Source organism: Bactrocera tryoni, chromosome 1 (genome assembly GCF_016617805.1).
Source record: "Bactrocera tryoni isolate S06 chromosome 1, CSIRO_BtryS06_freeze2, whole genome shotgun sequence".
NCBI classification, from domain to species: Eukaryota; Metazoa; Arthropoda; class Insecta; order Diptera; family Tephritidae; genus Bactrocera; species Bactrocera tryoni.
The window spans coordinates 1099247-1122698 of NC_052499.1; the positions used below are offsets into that span (position 1 = coordinate 1099247).

The following is a 23452-nucleotide window of genomic DNA, read 5'->3' on the forward strand; positions in this document are numbered from 1 at the left end:
TTATGTGGATAAAGGTATTTTAAGCACATGCTCCTAGTACCACAGTAAAAACAGAAAGAGAGCGGAATATGTACATATACATATGTATGTACATATTATATTTGATAAAATTTATCAGCAAGAGGTTAATAGAATGCAAACTGTAATATGTTTACGATTATAACGATTTATTATTTGCCTAGTTAAAAAATATTTTTGGAAAATCAGTATGTGGGTACATATGTATTAGGCCTATTAAAATTATTCGAATAGCCTGAAACCGATTATTCTAATATCCGGTTTGTAACCGTTCGCATGAAAATTAACCAATTAATAATATTGGACTAGTCGTAACTTAGCAACTACTTGAATAGTTATTCTACTGCGACTATAGTTACTCTGCTGCGATTATTTGAATAAATGAAAATTGTTAGGAATCAAGTTTCTATAAGCTTATATACGTAGAAAAAATGTGTAGGAGCTGAAGGCTTACTATTCATATAGTTGACAACGAACGGTTAACCGGATGGTCGAAAGTGAGCGGTTAATCGAATAGTCGACGACTTACGACTATCGGGATACTGCACACCGAAGATTATTGAATATTATTCAAATAGTATCCGGTTAATCGATTAGTCGAATACCAAAAGTTCTAATATTTATATATGTACATATGTATATTAAACTATGTATTCGTTAGGGAATTAAATACTTTTGTGTGTATGTATATACATTTATTGCGTTCAAATTATTCTTTCAATTTATTCGTATACCATATTATATCAATAATCTATTAGGTTTTTGATTTATGTAATGGATTACTTTAAATAACTTTTGCTGCTGAAATAAAGATAAATTCCACTAATGTATATTTTAGTTTTCTATTCGCATTTACTTTTTACTGTCAACATTATTTGATTCGTTTGCCGTATCAGATAAAGTGCACTTATGAATACTGCATTCGATCTGGAAATAAGAAAAAAGGCTTGTTTTAATTAAAAAAAATGACACACAATATTAAATATTGCTACATTAAACGTTTCACTGCGAAAAAAAACTAACAACACACCTCAAAGTGATAATCATAAGGTTATTTTTTTACTATCACTTAGGAAATCCATCAAACATCATTAAATAAAGGAAAAGGTATTTTGGATAATTATATTTTTTTGAGGGTGGGATTAATTTACAAAACGTAATTACTAATTTAAACGGCGTTTAGAAACATTTACTATTCCCGGTACTTCATCATGCTATGATTTTTCCAAAACTCTAATGAATATTAAATGTATAACTCAACTTTTTATAGAATCTGGTAATTTCTCATGACAACATGACTAATCAAGTAGTGTAGTATGTCCGAATTTCTTATTGTAAATGGCAATGACATCAATTAATTTTTTGATAAGACTTTCAAATATCATATTAAATGCGATAAGCATTAAGTACAGTATTAAAATTCCATACCTTTAAATAATTTTTAGAATTTACTTTCTAGATATTTATATATGAGAATGTCTGTTGTAATATTATGATTAATTTTGATTATACTCACTGTCCCTCTTTGAAATATTCCTTAAGCGTTGTGCTAAATTTTTTGGAATATTTTACAAACTCCTTTTTACGTTGCTCAACCGCTTGTTTGCCTGTGACTCCTGGTATAAAGGATCCGATTTCATTAACCACATCCAATAGCTTTTTTATGGCGCTGGCAATTTCCCTATGTACATAATTTGAAAAATTATAATTATTACAACTACATAGTTATATTTCATATGCACTTAATGGTCTCCAAGAAAGCTTTACGATCGGTTATCTCTTCGGGGATACGACTTAATATGACTTTAAGAGCAACCGATTTTCGGTTTAGCTCTTGGAATGGTTCTTCAGTACGTGTAAGACGATATTCGTGTACTGCAATGTAAGTATGATGATAGAAATATTTTCTAAACATTTTTATGTTTGCAATTCATCTTACAATCCGACTCGGCTATATTTCCTTGCAAGCGAAGCACTGCTTCATTTAGATTAACATTTAGTTCAGCACGACGTATAATGGCCGCCACGAGATCATAACATAAACCTGGGTTATTTTGCTCACATTTCATTATGGCTGAACGCAGAGACTGTGCTGCCCCAACATCTCGACGCTCCAACTACAAGCAAAAATATTAATTTAATAATGCAACACAGCTAAATGGTGTTTAAATAATCTTCAAGCCATGGCCTACTTCCACTCTATTTGGGCGAGCACACAAACCTTTGCAATGATGGGCCTCAACAATACTGGAAAAATTAGAGAAGATGTTGGTGTTTCACCACCCATTGTCATTTTTTCGGCTACTTTCCGCTCTTTGATCGCTTACTCCTTCAGTTTCTTTTTGGTTTTCAAAAATGTACACTGCTCTTTTATTAATTAACTTATGAAAATGGAATTTGAATACAAAAGAACAAAAATTCAGATCAAAATAAAAGCAGTCATGAGAAATACCAATAAAATTAGCAATTGAATAGGTGAAAACGCATACAAAATACATGAAAGTTTGACGTTTAGCCAACAACAATAAAAGATGTGTTTAGTAATCAAAATCGGGGTGGATGAAAGTGATTAAAGTGTGTTGAATATTTTCAACTTTAAAAAAGAACTGTGTTTGCGAATGACTCTGTTAGTTTTTATAGCATTAAACATTTTCTCTATCCTGTCTTGTTTTTCTGTACGGAATTACTCAATCACGTATGCTCTAAATTTTAGTCTTGCATTATTAATTTTTTTTATTACAGCTGATTCCATATTTTCTAAGCGCCCGTCAGCTGGCGTTCATGTAACTAATAGGCACAAGATGGGGCAAACTACAAATTGACAATTGCATTTGCTGAGACGATTCGTTTTTATATCTCTCATTTTCTACATGAATTTGTCAAAATTTGCAGAACAAAAGGGTATTTAATAAATGTTTTCTTCGAAGTAAAGCGCATTTCGAAAGACATAAAATGTTAAAAGTAAGTGCACCTCATGAAAAAAAGCTAATTAGGAAATGATCATATACAACAATTGGTTTTATGTGCAATAGGTGACTATCGGACAGGGTAAAGGATTAAGGACCTTTCAAGAAGTATGGCCCGAAAAACGTCTTATAGTACTGAAACTATTAAATCAGGAAACAGTTTCTCAATTGGAATGGCAGGAATTGTTTTATGGCGTACATTTGGTTTGTTTGTGGGATGAGAAAGGAGCCATAAAAATTTATGATTGCTTACAAGCAGATATTGTCGAATTTATAGTGCATGCTCAACGCAAGTTGCAATCACAACGCGGCGAACAGGCACTTCTCACGACATACATTGTAGAATGGCGTAAATTCTTCACACAATCCAATTACCTGCCACTACCTTTTCGTCAGTTGGAACAGTCTCTTCAGTTCAAGGTGCCCACGTCCACGTCCACCTCAACATCTGCATCTAGTTCCTCTGCCGCCAGTACAAGTGCCAATACTGCATTAACTTCACCGGCGGCCGGTCCCTCCACATCAGCTGCTGCCGCCGCAAACTCCACAACTTCACCTTCAAGTGGTAGTAGTAGTAAAAAAAATACCACTGAAGTTTCTATTGTCCGAAAACTTATGCTTGACTCGTGGAATGAACATATATTTTGTGATATAAAAGATCGTTTACAAGAATCGGCAATGAAAATTGTGCATGCCGAACGCAACGGCGATGCCTATGATGCGCAGCTAGTGATTGGTGTGCGTGAAAGCTATGTCAATTTATGTTCTAGTCCAGACGACAAACTTCACATTTATCGGGAAAATTTTGAAGCTGCTTACTTGAAGGCAACGGCGGCATTCTATCGCCTCAAAACTACAGAACAACAACAAGCAAACGGTGTATTGGCTTTTATGAGATATGCAGACGCGAAATTGCGGGAAGAAGAAACTCGTGCGAAACGATACCTTGAACCAAGTAGCTATTGTGATCTGATTCAAACCTGTGTCAAGGCACTAGTCGGTGATCATATGAACATAATTATCGCCGAATGTGCTGCGCTTATAAGAGAATACGAAACAGAAAAACTAAATCTTATGTTTCGTCTTTTGGATCGTGTACGTGATGGTGTTGAACCGATGTTACGTGACTTAGAGAGCCACATTGTTACTGCTGGTCTAGCAGATATGCTCTCAGCCTCCGACGTAATCACCCAAGACTCGGAAAAATACGTCGAGCGACTTCTCGAACTCTTTAATAAATTTAGTTCATTAGTAAAATATGCCTTCAAGGATGATCCTCGATTCTTAACGGCGCGTGACAAAGCATTCAAAACGGTTGTCAACGATACAAGCGTATTTAAGGTAAATTTCCATACATCGCATGCAAAATATGTATGTATATACTTTTAGTTTTTATTTTCTATTGACAGCTCGAACTGCCAACCGGCCTAACAAATCGTGGGGTTAAGTCCATTACTCCGGAGAGTAAATGTCCAGAACTTTTAGCAAATTATTGCGACATGTTACTGCGTCGCACGCCATTAAGTAAGAAGCTCACTAGCGAACAAATCGATGCTCGATTACGCGATGTACTATTAGTGCTAAAATATGTCAATAATAAAGACGTATTTATGCGCTACCACAAAGTGCATTTGACAAGAAGGTAAGATCAAAACAAACCGAAACGAGCCGTGATTTACTTCATCAACATCAAGTCACATATTAATTATTTTTCTTTATGCAGACTCATACTTAGTACTAGTGCTGACAGCGAAAAGGAAGAAGATATTGTTGAATGGTTACGAGAAGCGGGTATGCCGGCAGATTATGTGAATCGCTTAGGGCGTATGTTCCAAGACATTAAAGTGAGTTGAGATCACTAGAGAAAACTGAAAAACTAAACAAGATTAACTAAATGTTTTATGCTTTTTCCTTCAGCTTAGTGAAGATCTAAATACTCAATTCCGAAGCTGCACCGGCCGTCACGATGCAATTAATATAAAAATTCTCAATGCTGGGGCTTGGGCACGGTGCTCTGAACGAGTTTCTGTGAGTCTGCCCCTTGAATTGGAAGATTACATTCCTGACGTGGAAGAGTTTTATAAGAAAAACTTTTGTGGTCGTAAATTACAATGGTATCATCACATGAGCAATGGTACAATTACATTTGTAAACAATTTCGGTCGGTACGACCTGGATGTAACTACTTTCCAAATGGCCGTACTTTTCGCATGGAATCAGCGACCGCATGATAAAATTTCGTACGAAAATTTGCGTTTAGCGACAGAGTTACCAGGCTAGTGTGCTTTGTATAATTACAACATCGAAATTTAATTATTATTGTGTTCATACATATATTCCACAGATCCCGAGCTCAGACGAACACTCTGGTCGCTTGTGGCGTTTCCAAAACTGAAAAAACAAATTTTGCTTATGGAACCAGCAACAATAACAACTCCGAAAGACTTTTCAGAAAATACTTTATTTAGTGTTAATCAAGAGTTTGCTGTTGTGAAAAATGGCAAAGCACAGAGAAGAGGAAAGGTACGTATTGTTAGCATTCCACTTTAGTTATTCTATCTAAACTAACTTTTGATTGCTTTTGCAGATGAACATGATTGGCCGTTTGCAACTGAGTACAGAGCGTTCACAACAGGAGGACAATCAATCAATAGTGCAGTTGCGTATATTACGCACCCAGGAAGCCATTATAAAAATTATGAAGATGCGCAAACGCTTGAATAATGCAACATTGCAGGCCGAATTGATTGATATACTCAAGAATATGTTTTTGCCTTCGAAAAAAATGATTAAAGAGCAACTCGAATGGTTGATCGAACACAAGTATATGCGACGTGATGATGATGATATCAATACATTCATTTATGTGGCTTAATGAGTGCTTGAACATGCAGCTGACTAGGCTGGACCGCATTGAAAAGAGAGTGAGATAAGTTGTATCACTATTGTCACTCCTTTTTTACGATCTTTTAAAAATTAAATTTTACCTTATAAGTTAATTGAAGTGGTCCAAATGTGGGATTCTACTTATAATACATACCTAAATATACTATAATAATACATTAGTTTAAGATATATAGGTTAAAAATATTTACAATGCCAAACATTTGCAATTTCTTTTCAAGTGTTTATACAAGCTGGTTCTTTAATTATGTTTAACATTCGATACTAGTTAGAACATTAAATTCATTGTCACTGACTCCAAGTCACCATTGTATTACTTATAGATAACTCGACCATTCGATTATCAACTTATGACTGCTTCATTTCACACTTTTTTAAATATGTATATCCCAGTTAGGTAAATATTATATTATTTCATTGTTTTTATATTTTTTTAATTGTATATTTTATATTATATGTATTGTATGTATTTGATGTCGATTGTTATTAATTATCCGTTCATTACCATTTTTTAAATTTTATAAAATTAGGTTTTAGCCAGACAATTTTATTCGTCTTTTACCTACATATATCATTAATTGCAATGTGAATTGAGCGATCGAAAGGAAAGACATATTCCATACACAAGAACACATGTGTCGATTCATGCGTATATTTGAATGAAGCAACTTTTTATCAGCAATAATTGTACTAAATCTCACAAATGCAAACAAATTTTGTTGCACATTCGTGTGAAGAGAATAATAGAATTACGTCGGTATAATGAACATACATAAATTACTTTGAAATTTAAATACTTATACATATATAAATATATCAGTAAACATTAAGTTAATTAAAAAAGAAAATATATATAATAAAAAATTCGTTTAACAACATCCTTAGAAAGCTTATGAAAATAAAAAAGTCGAATCATGAAAACATCTATGAACTACAAGTTACTAAATATGTTTCTTATTGAATTACGCCAGTTTCAGAAAGGAAAAATTGGCATTTCTTCGCCCATGACTAATTATTTAGAATTGCTCATATTAAACGAAAATAAATAAATCAAATACATAATGTAGGGTAAGCTTTGCAGATACTCATATACATGTATATATGCGTTTAATCTTTTGCTGGAGTTTATTTTCTTACCATTTTTTGCTTATTACATTTATATTCTCTTAAACTATAGCAAGCTGCCACGAAAAATGTCAATAACATTTGTAACAAAACAAAATTACTTATTTACATATGTACGTATGAAAGTATGTAATATAAATACTTATGTTTTATGTATGGGCGATCGTTTCGAGTTTCAGTTAAGTGTTATGAATCTCGTCCAGTAAAAATTTCAGTACATTAAAACTTATTCATTTAGTTATAAAATATGTTTTTAGATTATAATCTAAGCAATACAGTTACGGAAGACGTAACAAAACTACTTGCGCTTATATGTGTACACTATGTTCAAATACACGTTACACAGAGCCGCTAAACCTAAATATGTATATCTTCTTATGCCTACCTAAATTATATGAAATACTCAAAAAGTTCATGTACTATCGCCGTTGTCAACTTTATTTTCGTCGTCGTGCTTTACGATATCCCTTGCCATACCATCCTGCTTGAGTGCGCGCCAATTTGCGGGGGAAAGTGTTGCTCAGCTGCAATTGACGTTTGGCCGCCTCAGCTGCTGCTATGTGTGCCAAGGAAATATTTTCATCGTAGTCATCGTCGTCTTCATCTGAATATGAACAGCACTCACATACCACAAAACGCCCATTGCGTGCGCGTTTTTTATGTTTACGTTCATTAAGATGCCATTTTCGATAAAACTGACACTCGAATTCGGCATAGTTATCAAAGCAAAAATCACACTCAGCCGCAGATCTATTCATGGCGAATATTGGTATTACTTGATAGTTCCAAATATTCATATCAGCTGGCGGCGGATAAACAATACTATGCAGACCTGAATATGCATACTTGACATCGTACCAACAAGGCAATTTGCGTAATAGCCAGTAACGTTGTGTACCAGCACCCTCCAAAGCTTTTTGCTTTGCTAATTTTAGTATGTCCATTTGGGCTACAACATTCTCACAACTGGACTCATCATCGTCAGAATTAATTACGTTTGCCATAGTGCTCAAAACCTGAGTTAATTCGGGTTTAACGACATTAATCGACTTATTGTGCCTGATGGGTACTAAAGCAGGCATTTCAAAAGGAATTTCTGTTTTAACTTCTACTTTAGTATCTATTTTCCCTTCATCGACTTCCGTTTTAAGGGAGCAGATATTTTTTAAGGCAACCTTGCTGTTTGTGTTCAAGGTGAACTTGTTGTTCGTTAAACTTGCATCATCCTCTATCTTTACGTCAGAATTTAGAACATTCTCAGTTGTTGATTTAGTAACTAAGAATTCCGATTCAAATTCCACTTTAATTTCGTGTTCATGTTTCATGTCCTCATCCAATGGTATAGTAAAATCCAGGTCACTATGCGCCAATGACTTTATAATTTCATTGTCACACTTCTCATTTATAGAAGAATGTCCGTCTATTACCTCTTTCTTGATACAATTAATTTTGTGTTTGTCTTCTAACTGTAAATCCATTTCAAATGAACAACCATCGTCGTTTAAATTAATGTTTGCTTCTTTTTGAGTACTTTGTTTTCCATTTATTTTATCCTTGTATATCGTTTGACCACTAATTTTTGTTGCTTCTGTAGAACTTTTATCGCTCCTTTCACTCTTGACATCATCATCACAACTCTGGGTACCACTTCCGATTTCTATACGTGGAATTTTGTATTTCAACTTCAAATTCGTTTTTATACGGGTACTACTCTTAAGAGGAGTACGTATACGCGGCCCTTTGCCTATCGGCATATCCGCACCACTGTCTCCCGACATTATTGAGTCCAAAGTTTCTTCGGTCGCACTGGTGCATGTTTCAGGTTCATCTTCGGCGGTCTCAGTATCTTTGTCCAAAACTTCGCCACCGCCTTTTAGCAGAGGCTGTGTTAGCGTGTGTAGCTCCTCTGGCATAAGTAGAGATGCGTGAGCAAATATCGGATCCTTCTCTTTTGTGTATAATGGAACAGTTATGTTGAGTGCACGCATTAAAATTTCCATAACCCGATCACATTTACCATTTATTTTTATTGCTGCAATACTATCTTTTGGTGTCCACTGCAAGTTAACGATGCAGATTTTTGCCCGTTGTTTTGCTGGACGGTCCATTTGCCACAGCCATGTATATTTTTTTAACACTTTCAAGCTAGATCCTAAACATAAAATAACATCAGCTTTCTCTGCATGATGGCAGGCACCAGCCCAATTTAATGGCCACTTAAGGTTCCCGCGCTCACCAAAATGTACAATTGTATCATAAAGTGGTTCTGAGCAGCGATGACAAAGTCGATTTGTTTTATGGCAATACCGTGCAGTCATCTCGGTGGTGTCGAACAATCTCCAATATACCGCAGGACCAGGTTTGCAAAGTTTGCACACTTCCATATACATGTTGCCGTGTATTTCTGACAGAGATGCTCGCGGTAACCCCGAACGCAAATGTAATCCATCGCAATTTTGCGAAACAACATAACGTAAAAGTCGTCGTCGATGCAACTCGTAGAGTGCCATATGAGTGTAAGTTGGATTTGCTGCTGATAAATCATGCTCCCCGATATCTTCACCTTTTTGTAATAAAGTCCAAATGCCCTTACTGCCACGGTAATCTGGTATTAAAGCAGATGTACTAATGCCTGCACCTGTATAACAAATTAAATGTTTGGACTGTGCTATTATCGCTGCCAAGTCCTCTACCTTCGCTTCTATGACATGCGGCTCATCTTCTTTTTCAACGATGCGGTCCTTGTAGATTTCAACTCGCTCTTTTCGTTTTTTTATTTGTTTTACAATATCTGGATATTTTTCACATAACTGGCGCTCTTCTGACGTCAACAATGAATCGCATTTTTTGAAAATAGTTGATATCTAAAATAAAGAGACACTTTAAATATGTATGCACCACAACTGTACACTTGGAAGCATTTTGTCAACTCAGGGTGGTTTTTGTAATTCTAAACTTGGTGTAACACCAATTTTCACCACATGCACCCACCCTCTAGTTTAGTCACATACAGCTATCAAAACTACTTATATGTACCAATTACCTTTCGCATTGCATCTTTCCGTCTTCGCTTCTCGTTATCACTTTTAGCAGGATTCATTTTAGCCCTTGTTATATATGATCCCTTATTGCCATGATGTTCATTTCTCTGAATTCCTTCGGCGCTGTCACCAAAAGAAATTCCTTCTAATGGCTTTTGCACACCTTTATGTGCATCTGTGTTGTGCTCCATCTTTACATTCGCCATGTCGTCCTTTTTAAGGAAGCATTTCGAAGTTGTTCACAACGCAGCAATAACGTCACGTTCAAGGAAACTCGTTCAGCAAGAATATTAGCATATATTTTATAAGTTTAGCATATGTAGATACACCACAAAAAAAGCACGCACAAAACAAAACAATTAAAATTGCGGCGTTAAGCACCGTCTTTTGGTAATTATGTAAAAATCAATTGCTTCGATGCACATTGCCCCAAAGTAAGTGTACTAACGGTAACAATTTTCACAGATGCAACAATGTTGTATTTATTTTATATACACTTATTTGTTACTAATTATTTATTTTCTATGTATAAAATGTAAACAAACAAATGAGCGCGTACTACATGATGCGCTGCTTTAATTCCTCTGTTTCTGCCGTCGTCTCGTTGATTTCCTTGTTGGAAGTATGCGTCGCAGTCATATTTGTTGTTTTTCATACATGCGTATTTTGAAGTTTCATGTCAGTGTTGCCAGTTTAGGAAGGCCATTGACGTTTATAGTTTGCCTACATCAGCGTGCGCAATTTTATATCGCGATAGTATAGTTGACATATTGCTGGATTTTGTTTTTTAAGGATTCTTAAATATATAAATTATTTTTTGCATAACCCAACTTAAGTAAAAAGAGGGAATCATTCTATAGATTATGTAATCTTTTGAAGATTTACAAATTTCTTTATTATAGAAAATATTCCTTACAATAATTAAACAACTAATTTTTAGTTGTAAACAAAGACAAGAGAACAACTACCACCAGAATGTTTTATATTTCGTTCGAAACCAATTATCATGGAAGGTTTTTTATTAAAAGGTGGAGGGTCCACAGTTAATATAAAACTTGAACAACTTTGTGGTTTGGATTTTTGAAAAAAAGAGAGAAAAAACTAAAAAGAACGTTAGGGAACCCCTGTGTTAATTTAAGAGTGCCGGAGAAGAATAGATCAACCAACAACAGAGTTTAAAAATTTCATCAGGAATACCAAGTGTATGAATCTCTATACCATGGTATGAATTAGCATATACGAGTGCACGGCTTAGTAAGTCTCTCTTCTCATTGAAATTGGAAGATGTTTGTGTACGTAGAAATGGTACAATGGCAGTTTAGTGAAGCGCCCACAGTTGAGCTTCACAGTTGCAAAGATCGTTAGTATAAAATTGTTTCGATAATATGCATCAGTTCAAACACAGTTCACCGGCACTACTGCTACTCACCTTATGGCTCTTTGGAAATATGTGGAAGATCGCTGGAGGACAAAATAACCTTCGAACTGAAGTAAGAAGTAAGATTTGCAAATTTGTATACATTGAGGGCAGTATTATTTTTAATCGGTTAAAATTATTTTTAGCATGTACTGAGGTCAAACGACAAATATTTGAAGAGGTGAAAACTTTTAGTGCTTATATACATGGAGCCCAAGAATTGAAATTTACTGTAGATAATTGTAAACCATACGCTCCGCTAATAGTAGGGGGAAGTCCAGCGAGTCCTAAAGAGTTTCCGCACATTGCACGATTAGGTCACGCCAGTATAAATAAGCCAACAGAATGGTTTTGTGGAGGTACTCTTATAAGTGAGAGATTTGTTTTGACTGCAGCGCATTGTTTCTCAACAAACCGGTAAGAACGAATACTTATATTGAATAAATGTATGTGTGTTTTCGTATGTGCATGCACATATAAAGATATTTACATACGTAAGAACAGACTCATTTAAATGTGGTATATACTTAGCCACATAGGAGCGGCATCATAGGTTATCATCCAAGCTATACTTATAAGCAACATCTTTGCTCGATTATATGTATGAACTACATATTCTCACTAGCCCTTTTATTTTTTGCAATTATTCATAAAATAAAACTGCTTTTATCCTCCTGAATTTCACAGTGGCGAAGTAAACATTGTGCGGTTAGGAGATTTGGACTTTGGCAGAGAATCGGATGATGCACGGCCAGAGGACTTCCGTGTTCGACGCTACATAGAGCATAATGAATACAACAGTGCCACAATCTACAATGACATAGCACTCGTAGAACTGGAACGATCTGTAACTTTTGACGCATATAAACATCCTGCATGTTTGCCCACCAATTCTGGAGATGAGTTTCAAAAATTAGTGGCCATTGGCTGGGGGAGCACACGTTTCGCCGATTCTGATTCGAAAAAACTTCTAAAAGTAACCCTCAATCGGTTGGGCTTCGATCAATGTCAACGTCTTATCGCGTTTTCGGATGTGGATCAACTCCCCAGGGGTGTGGAGAATCGTTTACAAATATGTGCTGGTTCGAATGAAGCAAAAGATACTTGCAGCGGTGATTCGGGCGGTCCATTATTAGCATACCATCCAGATTATCCGTGTATGTACACCGTGATTGGCATAACATCATATGGAATTGGCTGTGGTATACCCGGACAACCGGGTATTTATACCCGAGTGTATAGCTACATTGATTGGATACGGATTATTGTTTGGGGACAAAGGTAGAATAAACTTGCTTACACATAAGTTACCTAAAATAAGTCGAAATTTATTTGGAGTATCAATAACTTATCTACATCAGCTTAAAGGAGGATCGAACTTAATAAGAACTAAAGTGAAGTAAACATCTAGGTTTGCTTATCCATTCACTTCTAAAAATAGATTTCGGGTTCCCATTGGAACTCAAATTTTAATTCAGAGAGCTATTAAGAAGTCGAAAAGTGGAATAAATTACAGTCATATTGTGAATTTTCTTCTATGTATTAGCATCAATTTATTACTATAACAGATTTAATAATATGTATGTATAAGTTTATATCGAACTTGTTTTGTGCTCTAAATTTAAAACAATTTAAAGCACTTGACATAATTGCATTAGGATTCAAGTCTATATATAATATTGTTTAGCATTTTGCAGCCGCGGAATTGTTCATTCCACTGCGTGTGCGCTTATGCGAATCGTACCGGCGCGCGTTTTATTCTATACTAAAAATCGGCATATTTCTATGCATATGTAGATATTAACTTAAACATATGTATATGTATATCTTTATGTTATAGCGTTGATCACTACAACCACAAGCCTTTTTGCTAATTTGTTTTTCAACTCTTTTTTTTCAACGGACGAATATGCGTTATAAAGTTGTTTGGGTAACTGGCGAGCAGATCTCATAAAAATTCACGTTTCTACCAAAATATGTGTAAATAAGCTATGCAAGCGACGTTCCTTCTCTGAGTAAATAAGTGAATTTAATCCATCTGTTAGAAAGCGTTTATATCCAGTTCTTAATAGTTCCAAACGAGCTTCGTTCTTCTTCTCACGTTTGTGGCGCATCATCGTATATGTACTGTAGCTTGGTTCAAAGCGACATATATCTATTTTATGCGAATATAATCTATTGAATAAATCATCATCTTCTCCTCCCCAACCCTCATATAAATTAGACATTCCGTTAATAAACCGATATTGATGTGTACGAATGGCTACAACACCTCCAAATAGTCCTCGGTAAGGTAATGTGAAACGGAAAGTATCGAGTGCAGAGCACATATGACGAGGCTTCTGGGTACAGGCGTACAGTTGGCCCAAGTTCATTGGAAGTAAATCGACATCATGCAATATTAAACAAGGGAATTCAAGTTCTGCTGCAATTACTGAGCCAATATTGAATAGTTTTGCCCGATTGAACGGCTTCTGGTCATATTGTTCAACTAAGAAAATTCGATAGTGAATACGTTGCTGTCGCAAATAATTGTGCATGTAGATGAGAAAAGCATGAAGTTGTTCCTCACGTTTTCGGTAAGGCACAATGATTGCCGTACTAAAGCGTGCACTGCAATCCTCTGGAAAATATTCGCCACCAGGCAAAATTTCTTCTCCCCGCAACACATGCTCCCGATATTGCGAACGATATGTAATAATGTTATCTGCAAAGATATCACTGTATTCACATGGTGGCATACGTTGCATTGAAATATTGGTCGTAACTTGTTCAACAAACGCTTGTTGTATTTCATTTCGATGTAAATATTCATAATGAGAAGCAAATCGCCATGGCATAATCCAATATATCACTAAAGCGATACATGCGATACGTACAATCAAATCCGTAACATGATATTTTCTTTGATTTATTTTTAAAAACATATTTCCTAGTATTTCATATAATCGCCAAGTGTGCTTTCACTGTATTTATGTCACACATGTTTTAAGTTATTTAAAATATTTAATAAGGAAACACATAATTTTAATTTATAAAGTTTACTAAATGTATTGTTATGAATCAGCTGATTCTGTGATGCCATTAAATTTTAAGTTGATTATATTAAATAAAAATAGGCAACACCTTACAGTGTTACCACAAGTAGGGACCGTTCCCACGACAGTCGGATATACGTAACATGAACAGACCCGGATTTTTATCTGGCCGAGAACTGTCAAAATTCTGCCGGTACATCAACAACAAAAACAAGTAAACATTTATTGTGCTTGTGGAATATTTGAAAGGCACTATGGTTTGCTATCACACAAAATAATCTCATTTAAAAAATAAAACCGTTATCTTTAACTACTAGTGAAATTTAATTACTAGAATCTCTTAGCTGATTATTTTTACTATTGTGTAATATGTAATATGGCCTCAATTTATCCCTTATTTAGCATAGTTTCCCAATTTTTCACGGCACTGCCAATCATAACTTAAGAAGGAAGACAAATGAGGGTAAAGCAGAAAACGTCGATAAAGCAGAATGAAAGCAAATAATAGAAAATAGAAATTATGAAGTAGATCAGTAATTGAGAGAAGCGTAAGCAGCGAGCAGCGAATATGGTGTAGAATAGGTCGTTGTGAAGTTACTAAAAATTCGTTTGTAGTAAAAATTAGAGCAATTGATGAAACATCGTTACACTATAACTTTTTTAAAGTTTTAATATAAAAGTATGCATATAAAATATATTGATAATAACGAACTAATGAACAGATATGAGCGCAAAGTGAAAGAAAGTAGTAAGAGAACGTGAAAAATCGAAGTGAAAAAGTGAGTGGGGGCAGCAGCCTCAGCAGCAGCGGCGGCAGAAGCAGCGGTGGTCAATTGAAAAGGTGAGCACGCCAAAGTAAGATTTACCAAAATGTGGTAATAATGGTGTCAAGCCGTGATATATTATCGTTGAGATAGTAGCAAAAAAACGGGGAACTCATACAACATGATCTGAAATGTGCCGATGGCGTCCAACGGTGAGGTTTGTGTTCACTATCTATATAAAAACTCTTAACATGCTGTGTTATTCTGGGGAGACACCATGTCGACGTTGGAACTGTGTGAGACAAATATTTGCTGTTACAGTTTTGAGTTTAGTTTACTTCAATATTTTAGAGTCTATTTACTATAAAACAGTGCGTACATTAAAAACAAAATAATGAATGAAATATGTATATATAAGTATATGCATATATATTTATTCATTATTAAGAAATCATGGATACGACAGAAACAATATTTAATGCAGTTACGGCGCGAAAAGCATTGCTGAAAATCGGAAAGATTTTACGAATTATAATTTTCTTGTAGTTGTTGGTGTTTAGTGCTTCTCTCAGACTTTATGTGCCGCACTGTGAGTGACTACGTGCTTTAATTATTGACGTGCCGCCAAACTAAAAATGCACCACCATTACTATTAATGCATTCCATACGAGTCGGCGCATTTTCCCGTCATTAATTCATTTCTTCGTTTATACATATTCTTATATGACTTATAATTATTTTCTAAAGTATATCTCCCTTCGCTGTAAACATTATTTTCCTTTTTAATTATGTATAATCCACCTGAAACCCGTTTAATTTCTTGTATGTTTTCCTTTAATATGTCTATGTCCTATATTTATATATACAATTACATTGCTACCGACCAACAACTCCATTTTCTTCTATTTATACCTTTAATTCTATTAGGAGATCTTTACTAATGACATGTGTTTTGTTTTTTCTCTTTTTAAGGTTGGTACGCCAATTGGAGATTTCTTCCTCATCAAGATAAACTGAACCGAAGGCAAAAGGACTATTTAAAACATAATAGTGTGCATAAGACGATAGGCTGCGTGTGGCGTATATGAACCATATTATTATTTGGTCAGTAAGACAACTGCTGATCAACTGGACCCTGTAACTAAAGTGTTCTTGGTGGTAATTAATAATTATTATCTAGTTTGCCATCCATTGCGATGGCAGTGAAAGTGCAATTCGAGATCGGTCATACGGCGAGGCTGCGCAGCAAAAAAACATCCGAAGGCTTTACACATGACTGGGAATTGTACGTGCGTGGTGTTAAGGAGGCAGATATCAGCACCTACGTTGACAAGGTCGTTTTTAATTTACACGACTCTTTTCCAAAGCCAAAGAGGGGTAAATAGCACAACTTTTTCATTTAAATATATACAACGGATAATAATGAAACATATAAAAGACACACAAACTACGCTGCATACGTGTAAATGTGTGTTCTTTCATATGTGTGTGTGTGGTTGTATTGTGATTCAAACCATAGTCTAAGAAAAGGTTGGGTGAATAGATGTATCTGTAAATTTGTTGGGGGGTAGAATACATTGTTTAGAGGGTGGTTGTTGACGTGCGAATATAAGGGATGCGAAGCGTTTGCTCTAGACAAATCCTTGTTGACTTGGTTTGGCTGTTGTTTTGTTTTTTACCCCGATCCTTCGTTTTGTTTTCTATACACTTTTGTAACCCAAAAGAGACATGTTCTCGTTAACAGGAAAAACAATTTATCTTTTTGTGTTTTGTTTTTAGCTGGCCGCAGTTTGACGAGTAGTTATTGTAGAACCCGCATAGAAGAGATTTACAGATAGGCAGTGCAAGAAAAAAAAATTAAAGGAAGAATAATTTGCTGATAGTATATAAATGTACTTCAATGCAAGAAATCATTTAATGAAAATTGTAAGGACTTAACTAATACACTTCCTGCTTTTGCATTGCTAAAACTAAATAAATCAGTTCAAATCCGTTAATTAATGGGCTATTTAAGCCTTCGAGTATGTGCAGTGTTTATGGATTACTTACTTGAAATCTGTCTTCAACAAATTAACGCCTCTTCCATTAATAGCTACATATTATCTACACGGAAGTTATATATGCGTTGCCTTCATTTTATTTATTATAAATGCAATGAAAATACACAATATATACATACATACATACCTATCTAAGTGCTACTTATCTATAATCACCCTCAGCTAAAATTTTGCACCTCAATTTGTGTTTACAGCATTAATTGGTTATCAACTCAACCAAATGCCACTTCTTCATGTAAGAATCTGCGTGCATTTCAACCCCTATCATGTTGCCCTCTGATAATCGTGATTTTTACACATAATAAAATTGAAATCGTACTATAAATTTAATTTGATTTTATTAGTTTATTCACATATCAAGCAAGGAGTTGGGAAACAGGTAAAGCAATAAAAAAGCTTTAGCTTCCTTCATTTTTCTCATTGGAGCTTTTGGGAATAAGAAATTGAGTGTGGGATGTAACGATGTCTTTTGAAGGAACAACATATGCATTGATAGTTTAAACTTGTGCATACCACAATACATTAATATATTCGTAGTGCATGTACTTGCTTATAGTTTCGTTTAATATAATTTCTAATTCTTTTCCTATGTTCTTCCTCCTACAGTTTGCAACAAGCCACCATACGTGATAACAGAGTCAGGTTACGCTGGATTTTTGCTCCCGATCGATATTTATTTTCGCAATCGCGATGAGCCAAAGCGTATACAATTCACTTACGACTTAGATTTGCAACAGACAGGTCCGCCACATCATCGCTTTGAAGTGCAGAAATTTGTATTTGATCATGTTTCGGATGAATTTCGTCAAAAGTTGCTCAAAGGTGGTGGCATACCAGTGACTGGTGCCGGAATGGTTGGAGGTGCCACCGTTTCATCCACTAATAACACCCCGAATGCCGCTATTAGTGACGAAGGCGGTGGTATGGTTAGCAAGCCGAAGCTGAGTAGCGGAGAATCAATTGGTGGCAGTAGCGGTAAAAAACACAAAACTCGTATAGATGACTCGAAGAGTAATTCATTTGCCAATCTATTTGGTGCACCTATTAAAAGCGGGTCAAGTAAACATTCGCCTGACGGAAAAATTAATAGTTTGAATACTGTTGGTGGAAAGGGAGCTCCGAGTACTAGCAACGCAAGCGGTAGCGGTGCTGGAACTGGAGTTGCAGTTACACCCAACCCCGGAAATATCAACTCAAACAACTCTATTGCAAAAGAAAAATCTAGTAAAGATCGAGAAAAAACGAACTCTTCAACGTTGGCTAGTAGCAACGAGAAGAGTCGAGAGAAATCTGATAAGAAAGAAAAACACAAGTCCTCATCCAGCCCTAATAAGGAATCACGTAGTGAAAATAAGAAATCCTCTGGAGATAGTAGCAAACATGAAAAACGTGAGGAGTCCAAATCAAAAAAGGATAAATCACGCGACAAAGAGCGGGAGCGTAGTCGGGAGAAAGGTTCAAGCGGTGCCACCAAACGTTCTCTAAGTCCAAAATCGAATGTCCGCGATGTTGGCGCGCCGAGCCCAAAGCGGCCAACACCGCCGCGATCTTCTTCATCCGCAAGCGGACGTGTAGAGGATATTAAATCAGCTGGTAGTAGTAGCAAAATTGAGGGGAAAGAATCAAAGTCTCGCGAAGAAAAGTCCACTTCAAGTGGTAAAAAGTCAAAGAAAGAAAAGAAAGACAAAGACAAGGACAAGGAACGCGATAAAGAGCGACGTGATGAACATAAAGAAAAACATCGTAGTGGCGATGGTAAATCAAAGGATCCAAAAGAGGAACGCCACGGAAATATAATAAATAGCAGCAGTAATACTGTGACGACGGCTACAACACTTAGTGGAAACATTATTACGAATGAAGCTAAAGACAACAAAAGTCAACAATCACCAGCAAACTTTAGCATTAAAAAACCAGATAAAGATGCGAAAGAGAAAACAGAAGCTGTTAAAGGGAAGAATAATGATAAAAATATAGACAAAATATCGACAAATCCAACAACTACACCAGTAGGTGGTACGAATGCCACAACTACCAGTGGCGATAAGAAACTACCAACCAGCTCAAATAATCAGAGCGAAAAATTAGAAAAGGAAAAGGACAAAGATAAAGAAAAGGATAAAGAAAAGAGGTCTCATAAACACAAGAAAAAGGATAAGAACAAGGATAAAGATAAGGAACGTGAAAAAGAGCGTGATAAGGAGAGGCACAAAGAAAGAGAGAAGGAAAAAGAGAAAGAACGCGATAAAGAGCGATCTGAAGAAAAGTTGCGTTCCGAAAAACACACAGAAACTAATTCAAATGGGAATGCATCCTCAATGGGAGCCGCATCCACAGCTATATCCGGATCCAAAGTAGCGTCTCTGCCTGTAGAAACGACAGCAGCACAAAATGACCCCCCTAAACCTGAACCGAATAGCGTAACCTCGTTGCCAAACTCAACGAGCAACTCTACTAATTCCAATAACCTAAACAACAACGCCAATGGTACGGCACCTATTGCGCCAACTAAGAAGTCACAAAATAGAGATAGGAAAAACAAAGATAAATCATCTAAAGAGGAGAAACGAAATTCAGGTGAATTGGGTGAATTGGAATCGCGAAGCAGTAGTAAGCATGGTAACAAAAGTGCTGGAACCATTATACCAGCAAACACCAACACTACAGGTACTGTTTCAAATACTACTGGAAATAACAGCAGCAAAACCGTTGATGCAAGTGACACTGGAAAAGTGCCCTTACCAGAGGACGCTGCTTTATTGACGGCAACATCAGCAACAAATCCAGCAGCTGTGACATCAACTGACATCGCACCGGTTGTTATGCATTCAGATAGCTCGAACAGCAGTTTTCCGGACTTAACGCCGAAGCTGAGTACAAAATCGGAAACAACACCAACAGAAAAGCCAGACAAGACTACAAGTATTATCACCAAAGAACACAAACAGCGCAGCGGCGAACGTAATGCAAAAACAAAAGATATTAGTGATAAGACCGAAAAAGCTGATAAAAAGGTGGAAAAGGAAGAAAAGAAGCGTCGGCGAAGCTCCGTTGCAGCGACCACCGTTTCTGCTAACTCATTCTTAGAACCTCCGCTCAAACAAGCTAAAAAAGAGTCTAATAAGACGGCCCGCGAACAAACGAAGTCTCCCGCATTGCGTCAAAGTCGAGCTGCTAGTATAAGTGGTCCCATCGGAATCAATAATGGCAACGACAATGGCAGTAACAGCTCCAATGCCACTACACAAAACAGCAATTCTAACACTACGGACGCATTAAATAGTGGTGGCGCCTTTTTGCCACCACCCAACAATACGACCGGAACTAGTGTAACTAGCTCTCCATCTACTTTAGCTATTACCAGCAATGTCAACGCAAATTTAAATGCTAATAGTATTGTAAGTGCATCGACGACAGGTGCAGCGGCGGCAGCGTCGCTTGCGCCACCTCATCCGTTACGACCAGCATCACCGGCAGGGCCAGTAGGTGCGATGGCCGCAGAGGCAGCAGGCGCTAACAATGGTTCAACGCTGACACCGGCATTGCCAACTGAATATCTGAGTGAACTACAGGAATTACATCATAAAATAATGACGTTACAGGACAATGAGGAGTTGCAGCAAGTAGTCGAGATGATCGCTGCCACGGGCTGTTATGAGATTACCGCCAAAACTTTCGATTTCGATCTATGTAAGCTGGACCGTAGCACTGTGCAGCGTTTGCAAGAATTCTTTGCAACGTCTGTGTCGTGACACAAGATACACGCCTAAGGTGGAGAAGTGCCTCGCAGCATTGACTGCTGAATAATAGCGGAAAGTGGCAGACCGACTTTACTGGTACTAGACCAGCTCGATAGTCTACCATTCAAGCCACCAACTAACCAGTTGCAATTAAAGAGACATAAAATATTCAGATATCGAAACTACACTTAGAGGCAAGTTGCGGTGGAAGTGGGAATAATAAATTGCAGCGCTATAGGGAAATATCGCAGTAATTTTTAGCAATAATTTATAAGAAATCCATGTAAACTAGTGTTGTGCGCGTTCAAAAAATATACATATAGGCCGCAATAGAACCATGTAGAACTTCGATTTTCATCCAAAATGGTTTTGGCACACAATTCTAATATAAAGACATGATTATACATAAAATGTGTTTACGTGTGGAATGTATTAGATACCATCAATATACGAGTATGTAAATACATTAAAGCTAAATGAAGCTCACTGACCATTACATTATTATCAATCGAATTATTGAATTGTATAAAAAACTATTTGGTTTAGGTTCTTGTTGTTTTTCTGTCGAATAGGTCATAAACGCGAGCTATAGGTTTAATCATCTCTTTAATGCAATATTAATATGTACATATGTTTAGCCACTTGTAAATCAGCGAAAGATACAAGACATTTTAAATTGACGCAGCATTGTTTTTTTTTAACTTTGATTAAGTTTCTTAATTTAAAAAAAAACACTGTCTACAAATGCGAGTCACCTGTATATAAACTTTTTACATACATACACGTTGCTTATATGTATGTATGTATGAACTTTAATAGATACAAGTAATGCGAGCGAACTGTTATATTAAATAGTTTTTAATCTAGTTTAGTGATTTTTGCATAGAATCTTATAGTTATAATTTTTCACAATTTCATATACTCTGTAGTAACTGCTATGGAGAAATTATTAACATGACAAATTATTTAGTTATGTATTATAATGTATAAACATTTCGCAATAAAATTAATAATACCCTTTTTTCATTATTCATATAACTCTATTCAATATAAAAAATGCTGTATCAGCTAAAATGTTTATATAACAATGACGAAAATATAAATAAACATAGAAGCAAAAAAAAATTATATACGAGTGCATAAATACTGATTCTTAAAGATATTCTCATAATGAATTTACTTAAGTAAATTGCTGCACATATATATTAACATACGTATGCACTTGAAATCAAATTTTATTAGAGGACTCTAAATGCAAGAGAAGTGGGCAAAATATGATATCAAATGTACTCATATAGTACACCTGTAGCTATTCGATTATTCACAACTTCGATTCCTTTCGGTTTGTTTGATTACGAACATAAACTTACCGAAAACGATCAACTATTTTGTATTTAACGGAATTCAAATTGGAAATAATGCAATGTATAAGAAGACAGGATAGGCATTTACACAAAGTTTATTGTGTTGGAAAAGTAATTGTTGCTTAATTGTAGTTTTCGTTATACAATATTCAAAAATAAATTGTTGATCCATATTTTGTTCGCTTATATTTTCTCGTTATCCTTGCTAATAAGCCATAATAATGTTATGTCCGTTTTCATTTTCAAACAACAATTTTTTTTATAACTACAAGGTTATGATGCATATTATTTTATTCATTCTAAAATTTCTGTTAAATACTAAGTTACTTTTTGGGAGAAGAAAGTGTGCAGCAATAGAGTGAACAGAATCAATAAAACCAAAGAAAAACAGAAAAGGAATTAACGTCAATAAAAAGTACATAATTTCATTAATTCTAGTTTAAATGGTTATGACTAATAAGAAAGTTTGTTCAATTCAGAGAGCTCAAATGTATTAAAATAAGTCTACATTTTCATAATACAAAAATAATTTCATTTTTTTTTTACTCATCAACATTGTAATATGCTGTTGTATCCGAAAAGTAAAACTAATAATTGAATTTTTCAAAATATTTCATTTGGAAATAGCTAACAAAGAAAAAAGGAAAATAGCTTAATTAAATCAATATATATTATATATAAATATTAAAACTAAACTTAGGCTATGTAAATATTATTCAACAGTTAAAAACCAAGCGCTGAAATTATTTGTATTTTCATGTTTTATACAAAAATGCTTGCCTACAAACGAGTGTAAGTACACACATACATACATGAATATTTCTCATTTGTGTTGTATACAACATATATGTACAAGCATATTAACAGAAAATAGGATGAAAGCGAAATACAAAAATAATTTAATAGAATATAGTCTTATAAGAACAGAAAATTGTCAAACAATATGTAAAACTAATATATTATAAATAAACGTGTTAATAAAACTTACCGAATTTACTAGATATTTTCAAACATA

At 35.4% G+C, this 23452-nt stretch overlaps 6 protein-coding genes across 8 annotated transcripts; 3 read left to right on the top strand and 3 right to left on the bottom strand.

The window, feature by feature from the left end:
* Positions 1–825: 825 nt before the first annotated feature.
* LOC120766887 (programmed cell death protein 10) lies at positions 826–2494 on the bottom strand. The gene is made up of 5 exons (XM_040092637.1): positions 2240–2494; positions 1958–2135; positions 1761–1893; positions 1535–1699; positions 826–945 (listed from the first exon to the last, which is right to left on the bottom strand). Exons 1-5 carry the CDS (start codon positions 2309–2311, stop codon positions 861–863), a joined length of 633 nt encoding a protein of 210 aa, XP_039948571.1. The 5' UTR covers positions 2312–2494; the 3' UTR covers positions 826–860.
* A 149-nt stretch (positions 2495–2643) lies between these two features.
* On the top strand, positions 2644–6014 carry LOC120766881 (cullin-5). The gene is made up of 8 exons (XM_040092624.1): positions 2644–2693; positions 2761–2979; positions 3051–4325; positions 4394–4626; positions 4708–4828; positions 4902–5259; positions 5329–5507; positions 5572–6014. Exons 2-8 carry the CDS (start codon positions 2971–2973, stop codon positions 5857–5859), a joined length of 2463 nt encoding a protein of 820 aa, XP_039948558.1. The 5' UTR covers positions 2644–2693; positions 2761–2970; the 3' UTR covers positions 5860–6014.
* A 933-nt stretch (positions 6015–6947) lies between these two features.
* Positions 6948–10677, bottom strand: LOC120766895 (NAD-dependent protein deacetylase Sirt7). Its single transcript, XM_040092648.1, has 2 exons — positions 10057–10677; positions 6948–9877 (listed from the first exon to the last, which is right to left on the bottom strand). Exons 1-2 carry the CDS (start codon positions 10258–10260, stop codon positions 7451–7453), a joined length of 2631 nt encoding a protein of 876 aa, XP_039948582.1. The 5' UTR covers positions 10261–10677; the 3' UTR covers positions 6948–7450.
* A 382-nt stretch (positions 10678–11059) lies between these two features.
* On the top strand, positions 11060–12999 carry LOC120780845 (serine protease snake-like). Its single transcript, XM_040113087.1, has 3 exons — positions 11060–11551; positions 11618–11888; positions 12159–12999. The coding sequence occupies exons 1-3, from the start codon at positions 11440–11442 to the stop codon at positions 12754–12756; spliced, it is 981 nt and encodes a 326-aa protein (XP_039969021.1). The 5' UTR covers positions 11060–11439; the 3' UTR covers positions 12757–12999.
* On the bottom strand, positions 12991–14534 carry LOC120780854 (beta-1,4-galactosyltransferase 1). Its single transcript, XM_040113093.1, has one exon. The coding sequence runs from the start codon at positions 14396–14398 to the stop codon at positions 13430–13432; it is 969 nt and encodes a 322-aa protein (XP_039969027.1). The 5' UTR covers positions 14399–14534; the 3' UTR covers positions 12991–13429.
* A 527-nt stretch (positions 14535–15061) lies between these two features.
* On the top strand, positions 15062–23452 carry LOC120770890 (protein AF-9). Of its 3 annotated transcripts, none has more exons than XM_040098549.1 (3): positions 15062–15350; positions 16246–16650; positions 17940–23452. In XM_040098549.1, the coding sequence occupies exons 2-3, from the start codon at positions 16470–16472 to the stop codon at positions 21083–21085; spliced, it is 3327 nt and encodes a 1108-aa protein (XP_039954483.1). In that variant the 5' UTR covers positions 15062–15350; positions 16246–16469; the 3' UTR covers positions 21086–23452. The 3 variants fall into 3 exon arrangements, with proteins under 3 accessions (XP_039954483.1, XP_039954490.1, XP_039954499.1); XM_040098556.1 differs by lacking the exon at positions 15062–15350 and adding an exon at positions 15400–15490; XM_040098565.1 differs by lacking the exon at positions 15062–15350 and adding an exon at positions 15469–15485.

Excerpts from the sequence above, each read along its gene's own strand:
- LOC120780845 (XM_040113087.1), top strand. The coding sequence starts at position 11,440 with ATGCATCAGTTCAAACACAGTTCACCGGCACTACTGCTACTCACCTTA. Across the intron at positions 11,552-11,617 it reads CCTTCGAACTGAAGTAAGAA|CATGTACTGAGGTCAAACGA; the intron begins GTAAGATTTGCA and ends AATTATTTTTAG. Across the intron at positions 11,889-12,158 it reads CATTGTTTCTCAACAAACCG|TGGCGAAGTAAACATTGTGC; the intron begins GTAAGAACGAAT and ends TGAATTTCACAG.
- LOC120780854 (XM_040113093.1), bottom strand. The coding sequence starts at position 14,398 with ATGTTTTTAAAAATAAATCAAAGAAAATATCATGTTACGGATTTGATT.
- LOC120770890 (XM_040098549.1), top strand. The coding sequence starts at position 16,470 with ATGGCAGTGAAAGTGCAATTCGAGATCGGTCATACGGCGAGGCTGCGC. Across the intron at positions 16,651-17,939 it reads TTTTCCAAAGCCAAAGAGGG|TTTGCAACAAGCCACCATAC; the intron begins GTAAATAGCACA and ends TTCCTCCTACAG.
- LOC120766881 (XM_040092624.1), top strand. Across the intron at positions 4,829-4,901 it reads GTATGTTCCAAGACATTAAA|CTTAGTGAAGATCTAAATAC; the intron begins GTGAGTTGAGAT and ends TTTTTCCTTCAG. Across the intron at positions 5,508-5,571 it reads AAGCACAGAGAAGAGGAAAG|ATGAACATGATTGGCCGTTT; the intron begins GTACGTATTGTT and ends TTGCTTTTGCAG.
- LOC120766887 (XM_040092637.1), bottom strand. The coding sequence starts at position 2,311 with ATGACAATGGGTGGTGAAACACCAACATCTTCTCTAATTTTTCCAGTA. Across the intron at positions 1,894-1,957 it reads AAATATAGCCGAGTCGGATT|TACACGAATATCGTCTTACA; the intron begins GTAAGATGAATT and ends CTTACATTGCAG. Across the intron at positions 1,700-1,760 it reads GCTTTCTTGGAGACCATTAA|GGAAATTGCCAGCGCCATAA; the intron begins GTGCATATGAAA and ends TTATGTACATAG.
- LOC120766895 (XM_040092648.1), bottom strand. The coding sequence starts at position 10,260 with ATGGCGAATGTAAAGATGGAGCACAACACAGATGCACATAAAGGTGTG. Across the intron at positions 9,878-10,056 it reads GGAAAGATGCAATGCGAAAG|ATATCAACTATTTTCAAAAA; the intron begins GTAATTGGTACA and ends TCTTTATTTTAG.